Source organism: Sceloporus occidentalis, unplaced genomic scaffold (genome assembly GCF_023333645.1).
Source record: "Sceloporus occidentalis isolate IW3139 unplaced genomic scaffold, rSceOcc1.0.p SCAF_26, whole genome shotgun sequence".
In the NCBI taxonomy this organism is placed as follows: domain Eukaryota; kingdom Metazoa; phylum Chordata; class Lepidosauria; order Squamata; family Phrynosomatidae; genus Sceloporus; species Sceloporus occidentalis.
Genome location: NW_028317006.1, coordinates 1,518,850 through 1,531,115, shown reverse-complemented (window position 1 = coordinate 1,531,115; position 12,266 = coordinate 1,518,850). Strand labels below are relative to the sequence as shown.

The 12,266-nt window shown below is 39.0% G+C and overlaps 1 protein-coding gene across 1 annotated transcript; it reads right to left on the bottom strand.

Moving 5' to 3' along the window:
* Nucleotides 1-3,908: 3,908 nt before the first annotated feature.
* LOC149300008 (hyaluronan and proteoglycan link protein 3-like) lies at nt 3,909-12,031 on the bottom strand. Its single transcript, XM_089485713.1, has 4 exons — nt 11,917-12,031; nt 6,868-7,239; nt 5,233-5,535; nt 3,909-4,192 (listed from the first exon to the last, which is right to left on the bottom strand). Exons 1-4 carry the CDS (start codon nt 12,029-12,031, stop codon nt 3,909-3,911), a joined length of 1,074 nt encoding a protein of 357 aa, XP_089341839.1.
* Between the last annotated feature and the right edge of the window lie 235 nt (nt 12,032-12,266).

Below are 12,266 nucleotides of genomic sequence, written 5' to 3'. Positions count from 1 at the left end.
AATTCAATTAAGCTAAAGTAGTCTTTAAATGGGTAGACATCCCTTTAATCTGATGCAAAGCTTTACAGATATATATGGTATTTAAAGCCTACATTTTCATTATATATAATAAATAATAATAATAATAATCTACCTGGATTTAATTTATATTAAAAATTTAAAAGGTGCCAGCATTGCAGGGGTTAATTTTAAACTCTTATTGGAGGGTTATTTCCTTGTTTTTTGGCTTTTTTTTCTACCTGTATAGTATTAGAGTAGTCTGCAATCTTCGTTACCGAAAGCCCCTTTCAAATTACCATAGATACGGTATATTTGTAGTAATGTATGCATTAAAACATTCAGAACGTGGTCATATAAAAATATACCTTTGTAGCAATGCTGACGTGCAGAAATGATGGTGCAAAGTTAAAACAATGGTCTAACAGTAGGGAAAAAAAAAGGCTGTAAAAATAACCTGGTGCAATGCTGGCAAGATTTTATTTATTAAAATAATATCCAGTCACTTATTGATGATATAATTAAAATTCGTAGTAGAAAGTAGTAATATATATATATATATATATATATATATATATATATATATATATATACCTATGCACTATATAAAGTACATTATATAGCATTTCAGTGCTGGAACCTATTAAACTTTATGTGGCAATGGAGAGGTTCATTTGCGCATGTAAAAGTGTATTTGGATTCCCCTGTGCATGTGTCATGTGTTAACCTGCTTTTTGACCTTTTTGACTAAAATGGTCTATTTTTGTACAGACCTCATTAAATCGCTTAAGTGCAGATGTTTATCTGTAGCATTTTAATGGCCTTGGTCTACATACTACCTCTGAGAATTTGATTCACCTCTGTTAAAATCAGTTAAGGTTTAAATGGGTCACTGGATCAGGCCCATGGTTTCTGAAAAAACACATGACGACCCCTATACGATATTGGACAATTCTGTCTTACACAAAGTGGTGCTCGTATTTAAACTGTAGTACTGAAAATCTCGGTTCCAGTTCATCTCAAAGGTGTTCGATGGGGTTGAGGTCAGGGCTCTGTATAAGTTGGAAGCATAGCATTGTCCAAAATGTCTTGGCATGTCTCCTTCAGCATCCCAACACATTTGGCCAATGCTATGCTTTCAACCTTGCAGGAACAGTTTGGGGAAGGCTCTTTTCTATTCCAGCATGACTGTGTCCCAGTGTACAAAGCAAGGTCCAAGACATGGTGTGGAAGAACTTGACCGGCCCACACAGGGCCCTCACCTCAACCCCATTGAACATCTTTGGGATGAACTGGAACGGAGATTACAAGCCAGGCCTCCTTGATCAACATCAGTGCCTGATCTCACAGATGCTCTACTGAATGAATGGGCAAAAATTCCTACAGAAGCACTCCGAAATCTTGTGAAAAGGCTTCCCAGAAGAGTTGCAAATGGGGGACCAACTTCATATTAATGTCTATGTATTCCGAATGCAATGTCATAAAAGTTCCTGTTGGTGTAATGGGCAGGTGTCCCAATACTTTTGTCCATATAGTGTGTATATGTACATCCTCTAGATTGCAAGCAGGGCCTTCTTTACCTCATGTATCGATTCCTCTTTCATCGATTCTAGATTTTTCTCACCCTTTGAATGTATGGACTGTAAGTGCTGCGTAAACTGTTGGTGTCATATAAATCTAAGATAATAATAATGATAAAGATCTCCAGGGTTTAGCAGAGCAATGCAAATTATTTTCAAATAAGATCCCATTGAACTTCACAGCATCTTTGCTCATTTCCATAACAACTTAATGGAGCTGTCAACACATGGCTAAACGTCTCGCTGTCTAAGTTTTTGAAAGACAGGATTTTGCGAATAGAACTAAACTCTTTAGATTTTATGAAAGACATGATATACCTGCATAGCCCACTCTCTAGCCGTCAAACAAAAAAAATATTCCGGGAAAATGACAATTTGAGTTTTCCTTTAAAAGCACAGTTTATGAAAGAGGTTTAGGATTTAAATAACACAATGGTTTTGCTTGAAAGCAGATAATGTTCCAACGGAGGCTCTTAAACATATGAGAAAAACAAAAACAATACAGGTAATTTGGGATTTTATGTGGGAGGATGAAACTATGACAAAGTGAATAAAACAATAATAAGTATTGTAGTAGGAAGGTGCATGTTTTTGCATTTATGTTCTCAAGGTCTCCATTATCAGGTATGCGCACGGTAATAGTCCATCTTGGACAAAAAATCATTTCAAAACATTGCATTTCTTTTTTAACTGTTTCAGTGATAGACTTCTACCCAGTATGCCAAACAACACACTAATACCGCTAGATCGTAAGCTCGTTTGAGCAGGGACCTCCTCACCTGTTTCTCGAAGTCAAATATGTTATGTTATATATACTACTTATGTCCAGTTTACCTATTACAGGCATTTTAACATATTTAGCAACAGGAAAGGCCCAGACTGGCTTTTAGTCACACAAGGCACATGCCATCAATTGGTTTGTGTGCTTGGATGGCCAGTGACCCGTTGTAAGGTTTGTCTGCCTGCTGAATACACACTGCAAAAGTGCTTGTGATGTGAAATTGTAGCATGTGGCCACGAGCATCCAGCAGATGAGTACATGCATGTGATATATCAGCTACTGTCTCAGTGTCAATGGGTAAATAATCACCCCGGGTATTTAAGACATTATCTAATGAAGTCTCATGGCTAGGATATATTACACAAAAAGGCACACGTTCCTCCTGTTTATTAACCACTTTTTGGGTCTTAGTATATACTAGGTTGCGTACAACATTATTATTGATTGATTTATGTAGAGCCATCGGATTATGTGGCCTTGTGCAATGGGGTTAAAGGAACATCTACTGTCAAAAAGTGGGTATTATGAGAACACTCTTGGTGACAGTACAATTCTGCATGCACCAAGGTTGAAATATTTTCATGCATGGCAACTGCACCTTCCGAACCTTTCATTTAGTGATATGACTATGTTGTTAGCGAGTATTTAGCATGCAGCTGGAGCTTGGGTTCCTGGACATCCTGGTATACCTGGTGTTTTACTAGAGAAGCCCCAGTGACCATGTTGTTCAGCCGCAGATCCTGGTTTAATTTTTCACTCGATCATATATTTGCCTATTATACTACTTTTCAAACAGAATCTGCGTAGGAAACTATGTTTTACAATTTATTCTGTTTTATACATATAAATAACAATTTTAATAAATGTATGTAAAAAAAAAATTGTAGAAAACAAAATCATTTGAAACAAACTGAATGGTTGGTAATAAAGGAGAAAAGCGAAAAAATATTCATATTGGCATCTTTACGATGGTCTTTTATGCAGTAGATCCTCCAAGCATGAGGCATGGCCTCTTGTGGTGCCTAAAGGTATTACATGCATATTTTTAACTACAAACCAAACAAAAATGGATGATGCAGTGTTTCAGCCATAAATTATATTTTATATATATATATATATATATATATATATATATATATATATATATAATGAGAAACTTTATAAGTCCTGTGTATGTCTAGTAAGGAGTTCATTTAACAAACTGGATTTCAGTGATTCAATACTTGGTTTTAAAGTTTCTTACTGGTCTCATCTACGAGGTAGAGCTATTGAGTCACAGTAAACAGTTATTTTTACCATCTGATGACAGTATCATATAAAAAAAACTTTGAACATGTAACCATATCTTACTTTTTTTTTAAATATAGAGAGTATATGGTGCTGCTGGATTGCACATGCATACATTTTGAAAAATGTTACTGTCTTTTAACGGGGGTGGTATGTTAAGCAGAGACCTGAAATTCTTCTGCCTGCATCATCTTTTTGAGAATACAGAGTGTGTTCTGCACAGCGTGACTCTTCAAGCTCTTGGAATGGAATGGCTAGAATGTTTAGTTCATCTTGTAACAATATACTCCAAACTTGTTGTGTCTTCTTGGGAAGCCAAAGCTTCGGACTCCGGGTTCTGGAGGCCCACAGTTAGGACGGGGAAAAGCGATAGGATATCTGATGCTGCCATCATCTAGCCAGCCAGCATCACAGCGGTCAAGGTCAACGAATTTCCAAGCCGCAAAAAGTTGTCCAACCTTCGCAATTTGTGCTCCGTCTTGTTGACAAGCTTCCCTCGCCTCAGCAAAGTTTAACTTGTTGGGATGTTCAAGGTAATAAACTCTTCCTGTAAAAAATAATTATATCTGTGACCAACGTAAACATGTTTGTGTACATACAATTTAACAAAATTTCAGCAATGATTATAAATTAAAGGTAAATACGATAATTTTGCAGCATCTCATGTGCTTCTGTGTAGGGTATGATTATGAGGTGCGTATGTTTTCACACCAAACTAGATGCCCTTCTTAAGCTAGGGCAGCACTTTTTATAGCTAAAAAATATGTACGCACATACATACATACATAAATTAATTGAGCCGAATCCCTGACAATATTGAAAGGTTTTCTGGATTATTGTGCTACTGTATTAACGCATGGTCTGAAGTTTTTCTAAATGTTGTGGTTTGTTTGTTTGGGACTGTGGTTAATTTAAATCCATTTAATTGCAGAAATTGATGTTTAATGGAATAGGCCATATATAGAAATATTCACTGGCGGTGCTTGGCTAGCAAAATTATTACAAGGGTACTTGACTTGGAGAACATATAAGAGGCACTGGTGCAGTTGTACAGGTTGAGTATCCCTTATCCAAAATGCTTAGGACCAGAAGTATTTTGGATAACGGGCCTGTCTTCTCACCTTCTCCTCGCCGACCCGCAGCACTTCATGTCCATTGTTCAGTCTTCCTCAGAGCACTTCCGGTCCAAAAAAGGGAGCAGAAGTGCTTAGGGGAAGCCTGAACAACAGTCCGGAAGTGATCTGGGACCGCAGCGAGAAACCTGAACAGAGCGGACAGCAGGGAGAAGCCAAAAAGGAGGTGGTGAAAGGATCTACTGACTACAAGAAAAGGAAAGACACCATATTTCCTGTTTCCACCTGAGTTGTGAGTATCCCTTATCTGAATATTCTTTACCTGAAAAGACACTGCGGATTTTGGATAAGGGATACTCAACCTGTATAAGCTCAGCTGGGTGTGGATATGTCTGAACAGGGATAATATTTGTACAGCTATATAATGCCAGAATTTGGTACAGAAGTAAATATTTCGGCATCTTATGTACTAAATTTGTGTTTAGTATTGACGTATAAGTCTCCTGGAGCTCACCTTTCAAAGCAGAAGAAAAGCAAAAAACATCATATTTGTGTAGGTGTTTATGACGTTCTCCATAGGTTCTGACTCCTGGAGCCATTTCCTTCCCACCACAGGGTTCCCGGGGTAAAGTAATAGGGTACTGGACAGTGCCATCCATTATCCAGCCAGCATTGCACCAGTCAAGACCCTCCTCCCATGCCTTAAACAACTGGTCAAACGAAGACATCACGGAATCTTGTTCTTCACAGGCTTTCTTTGCATCATGAAAGTTCAGCTGATATCTTCCATGGTGAGGCTGATAGGGAAAGACCACTCCTGGGTAAAGAAGGGGATATACAAACATGGTAGTAATTAACGCAAGAGAGAGAGGTTCAAAAAGCTGTGAAATGATGACCTCATCAACTTAAAAGGGATAGAATGGTTCAAGACCATTGCAACCTATAAAAGTAATACTTATGCTGTATGACAATGACATCAAAAGGTAGGAGCAGCCCTCCTAAGCCTCACAAAGCCTGGAGAATTTAAGCAATATATGTAACCCAAGTGTTCTCTCACAGGTTTGTAGAAGATAAACAATAATATATTGAACAAACCAACTCACACACATCCAGTGCATTAAGGGTTTTAGATCATTTATGACAGTGCTTGCATTTTGTGATTCTTTGTAATGATTTATAGAATTCTCACTTGCATACGATATGTTTCATATACAAACCTAGTCTGTCTATATTGCATGCAAAATCTAGTACCCTAGTCTAATATTTCTCCCTTTAAAAAGTTATGATGGACAATGCATGAGCACGATCCATTCAAATATTTTGTAAACAGTGACATCAAGTGGCTGCATCAAATATAAGTGGAACACAAAAAAAAAAATCTATATATATATATATATTTATGGGAAAATGGCTAATCAATGAAAGAAATGTTAACATTTTGAGAATACAATATCCTAGAATGATTTTTCTCCCTGCAGTCCAGAATTGGCACTCTACTTTTGAACTAATATTCTTAAAATAGAAGGAATTTAAAGTCCACTTTAGAACTAATATTTATTTGAATCCAAAGAGGTTTTTCCAAGGGGTGAAGCCAAGATCCAGTGATGTGCTTTTCAACTCTGCCACGCTCGTGCCTCTTATAATTCTTATGTAATTTTACCCTGTAGTTTACTTCCATTCCACGCTTGCTCCTTACCCTTTCCTGCAGGTACCAATATTCAATTCAGAATAACTGAGTAATATGCACCCTCTAGATGAGGGGTTTCCAACTTTGTCATCAGAAGCCACAAACCTGAATTTTATTTTTTATTTAACCATTATCAAACAGCTAAAATCTGTTTAATATTAAAAAATGTCTGTTTTGTTTTTCAACACTCAGTATATGGGCATAACCTTTCATATGGAATCATCTTAATTTTATTCATGATTTCTATTAACTATAATGAAAAAATGGGGTACGAGTTGTAAAGTATACCTTTAAATTTTAACCGTAACTACAGGAAAAAGCATGCTCTAAATGTTATATTTTCCCCAACGCAAATTAATGTGGATATTTTCCTTTATATTGGCATTAAACTCAATAAATGCAACGTAACATTTTATCTGAATTTTTATAGTTTATAAAACACAATATAAAATAATTACTCACCGCGTAGCTCTAATTCCACAATCCCACTTTCATCTTCCAGACCATCAATAACCTCACATTTGTACCTCCCATAGTCCTCCAGTCGCAGGTCGGAGATGACAAGTGACACCTCATAAGGAACATTTTGACGCAGGTGGACGCGACCCTTGTAATCCCCAAAACTGCGGTGCCTTAACCCAACGGCAACCAGCACATCTCTTTCTTTTGTGTCATCTTTGTGTAATTTAGTCCATTTTACACGATATCTCCGCTGAGACTCTAACTTTGGCTCGTAGTGGAATGTGCACGGGAGGGTAATATTACCACCGCGGTAACCAAAAAGTGAATCATCAGGTGTGTTAATTACAAGCTTCACTCCATTGAAATGAACAACTAGAAAAAAAAAAAGAACATGTTTGAGTAGTACACACACACATATTGTTTTGGGAAAATAATATCCTATGTGACCTGTTTGATGGTTATGTAAAGTAAACATATAGGACAGTTTTCAATATATTAGATTTAGGGCTGAAACAACTAATCGATAAAATCGATAAAAATCGATAATGAAAATCGTTGTCAACTATTTTCATTATCGATTAATCGAATCGATTTTTATCAATTCTAAAAATTATAATCCGACCTCAAACAGAGATCGGATTATAACACTAGAATCCAGATCCCCCGCAACGCTGCAGGGGACCTGGATTCCCCTCACTGTCGGCCGGTCTCTCACTTCCGTCTCTCTCCCCATCCCATACACCCCTCTGACTCCTCCCCCTCCCATACATCACTCTGCCTCTCTACCCGGCTCCGTTACTGACTTCATAGAAGCCTCAGCGTAAGTGAAGGGCAGTAACGGAGGCTGTCTGTGCGCATCGTTTAGACCCCACCGGCTGACAGAGCATCATCCTCTCTGTTAGCCGGTGGGGGTCTGCATCGCACAGACAGCCTCCGTTACTCACCTTCACTTACGCTGAGGCTTCTATGAAGCTGCAGTGAAAGTGCCTGTCAGTAACGGAGCCGGGTAGAGAGGCAGAGCGGTGTATGGGAGGGGGGAGGAGTCAGAGGGGTGTATGGGAGCCACCCTCCCATACACCACTCTGGCTCCTCCCCCTCCCATACGGCACTCTGCCTCTCTACCCGGCTCCCTGGTGTCTTGTGAACCTCCGTGGCTGACAGGAGGCAGAGTGGAGTATGGGAGGGGGGAAGAGGCAGAGTGGACTATGGGAGGTGGGAGGAGGCAAAGTGATGTATGGGAGGGGGAGGAGGCAGAGTGGAGTATGGGAGGGGGGAGGAGGCAGAGTGGAGTATGGGAGGGGGGAGGAGGCAGAGTGGAGTATGGGAGGGGGAGGAGCCAAAGTGATGTATGGGAGGGGGAGGAGGCAGAGTGGTGTATGGGAGGGGGAGGAGCCAGAGTGGTGTATGGGAGGGGGGAGGAGCCAGAGTGGTGTATGGGAGGGGGAGGAGCCAGAGTGGTGTATGGGTGAGTTATAGTGGTGTATGGGGGGTATTATGAATTTCAGGGCATATAGGGGGTATAAGGCATATCGATATTAGGCATATCAGGGGGGCATAAAACATATCTGGGGGTAAAAGGTATATCAGGGGGCTCAGTTGCATATCACTAGCATATAAGAGGTATAAGGCATATATGGGGGCAGAGTGGCAAGCTGGGGGTCAGATGTGCATAACCGGGGGCAGTTTGGTAAATAAAAAAAATTTAAACAAGGCTTTTTTCTCATAGTTTTTATTAAATATGAAAAATAGTTAACATATGAATTAATATTTACTAATAACTTTGTATTAAAACCTAGTTTGAGAAACACTGTGTTTGGGTTCTTGTAGCTTTTATTATTATGTCAGTAAAATAAGAAGGTGAATAGAGAGAGGCCATTGTGATAAAGAGATGAAAGTGTAAATTGTACGTTTTTTATTACATTATTTTAAATTGAAAAAAAAATGTAAAAAATGTTATCCGATTAATCGATTAATCGAAAAAATTATCGACCAACTAATCGATTATTAAAATAATCGTTAGTTGCAGCCCTAATTAGATTGTAAACTTGCGAGCAGGGCTCTCTCCACCGAATGTATCGGTTTGTCTTAGTCTGTCAATTCTTGTCTTGTCATAATCCTTGAATATATGTATTGTATTAAGCGCTGCATAAACTGTTGGCGCTATATAAATAAAAGATAATAATAATAATAATACAAAAAGTTGTGGGCTAATAAACCGAATAGCAGAACATGCAGACCAGAGTATGGCAATCTGGTAATGTTGGTCTGAAAAATGTCCACTAGATGGAGCTCACATACAATCTGCAATTAAGAATAAGATTTCTCAAACACATACAGCAGGGGCGTCCAAGTTTTTTCTGCAGTGGGCTACTTCATCAGAAATGTATGTGTGCGTGGGCCGCACTAATTTTTCACTGAGAGAAAATATGGCCTTTTAGCTTTATAATGCATATTAATACAGGGTTAATTTGGCGATAATGAAAAAAGCAGTGGACAAACAGTTTTTTGATCAACTTTTATATGTCATTCTATCAATACTAAATTACTTAAACAGTACAATAAAGTCAGTCCGCAAACCATTTAAAACAAGTTTTTCAAATAAAACTGCACAAGGCTGGAGCACACTGTGGGTACAAGCTGGATTTAAACTGACTGACGCACACTGAGTTGATCAGGGCCGGATTAAGAGCATCACAGGCCTGGTGCTGAGGATTTTGGTGGTCATTTTATGGAAATAAATAAAACAGACAGAATCTTAACTCCTTGGCATCAATGTGTACTGGATAAAGATTACATCAGTGCTCTGCAGATAATACAAGATTGAATCTTATGTGATGGGATTGGGAGTACACTAAAAAAAAGTCAAAAAAAGTCACAATTTACTGCCACTAATGCCTTTTAATAAATATGCAGATTGAAATAGAGTAAATAACACAAAACTTTTACTTTTCCTCCCGATGATTTCTGGGCCTAGAAAGTCCTCTGAAGTGACTATAAATTCAAGAGCGTGTTTTATCTCTGGATAAGTAAAAATTACATAGTTTTACTTATTCCTACAGTAAGTAAAGTGCCAGGAAACAGATGACCAAATACACACCAGGACAGATTCTGCCACAACGACACCCAAACACACACCAGGACAGGCTCTGCCACACTGACACCCAAACACACACACACCAGGACAGGCTCTGCCACACCGACACCCAAACACACACACCAGAGCAGGCTCTGCAACGCCGACACCTGCATCCGGATGGGTTAAGCTACACAAAGCATAAAAAATGCTTTCCACACTGCTTTGTTGTGTGTTTGCCCCCTTGTGTATTGATGCCCCAGCCAGGCCCCCCTTTAGTATTAATGTACTCCCCCCACACCCTTGTGTATTGCCCCATGTGTATTTGTGCCCCCAGCCAGCTCCCTTTGTGCATTTATGCCCCCAGACCCTTGTGTATTGATTTTTATGTAATGCCCCCAGACAGCCTCCATCCCTTTTGTATTGATGACCCCACCCCCTTTTGTACTGGTTAATGCAATGCCTCCAATACGCATGTGTATTGTAAACGGCCACCCCCCCTTTTTTGTACTGATTTATGTGATGCCCCAACCACTCTGTTGTGTGCTTATAACCCTCAGCCGCCACCTTTTTGTATTATTTTATTTTTGCCTCAAGGCAGCCCCCTTTTGAATATGGGTCCCCTTCCATCTATCACCCTTACTATTTTTTTTAAATACTTACTTTTTTGCTAACCTCTTCCCCTGCAGACTGCTCTCTTCCAACATGTTCTTCTCCCCATCACAAGGAACTCTTCTGTGTGAGCCCGCCACCTTGAGCGTCACATCGCGTCTTCAAAGGGGCGGGACAAAGAGCCTCACTGAGGCACTGGGGGGCATGGTGCCTGCACGACAGCCGCTTCAAAATCATTAAGCGGTCGCAGTGGCATCTCTGGTTGCCGCCCCACCAGGAAATCTCCCGGTTTTGTGGCTCACGCTGGCTGCACCTCAAAGTCCAGCATGGCCGCATTTGGCGGGCGGGCCGCACGTTGGACACCCCTGACATACAGTATACACGGAAGGACTCTGGTATCATGCCAGGTTGCCCCTAAAAGGAACCAGGCTTGTCAAACTGGCCACGTTCCTATGGACATTAGGAACTGTGAATTGTTCTAGTTTACACATTTTTCTATAATCATCATCTTTTATTTAGATCGCACCAGCAATTTATGCAGCCTTTTTTACCGTACATACATTCAAGGGGTATGACAAAAACTAGAACTGACAGACTAAGATAAAGAAGCCGCATGATTACAATTTTGAAAGAGAGGTCCTTTCCAATAAAACATTAGTGGAAAGTAGAATAAATGGATCAAAAACAATTTTTTGTTTATTGGTCTATTCATTTTTGGACAACAAATTTTGTTTCCTGCAACTTTTTTATTTATTTAGATTACGAACTTTTTTGGAACAGCAATGTATTCAAATAGTAAGGTGGTCTGTGATTTACAAAACGAGATGGTCTGAATGAAAGAATAAACAAATCCTGAAATTAAGGGGAAGAATGGCTTGAAATAAACAAAAATAGGAAAGAGTTGTCGCTTGGCATTCCCATAGAAAAATTTCAGTGGACACCCAGTGGATGGATATATAAACCAAAGATGTTCCTTTCTCATGAATGGGCAAAGGGCATCATCGGCCACCTTAGCAAGCTAATCCTGATGGTCTAGCAGGTGGTTAAGGCCAATTTAACACAATTCAGCTTTTGGGGAAAAACAAATCATGAGATATTTGTTCTGATTAGGAAACCAAATCTTAACGTAATACTTTGCACAAAATATTGAAGGCAGAATAATTTTTACTGATAAACATTGGTAACCGTCAGCACAGAATGATCCCCATTCTTACTTTAGTTAGTTTCACCCTTAGTTTTTAACTACCATTGCAATACATTCTTCAAGTTAGAATTCATATATTCAGAAGTATCACATTCTATATGGATGTGGCACCAGAATACAAAAAGATATATTTTGTTAAACATGGTAGCTATCAACATACCTTCTCCGTTGCCTGTCTTGTTATTCAGGATATGGTCATAGAAGAATCCATTGTAGAAAGGTAGACAATAACATGTGTTGACTAGCAGAAGAATTCCAGCTACTTCGCAAAGCATTGTGCTCTGGCACTGGGTCCTGCTGCAAAGCAATTTCAATTAATTACAGTCAATTACAGTTATATATTTTTGAAATATATAATTAGAACTATAGATACCTGGTTAATACGTATGTCAGTGCTGTACTTTACAACTACTCAAACATATTAGTAGCATTGTTATAACATACACTACAAAGTAAAAGCGAATAGCATAGTGTGCATAGTTTTTGCATTGAATTTGTGCCATTTTTATT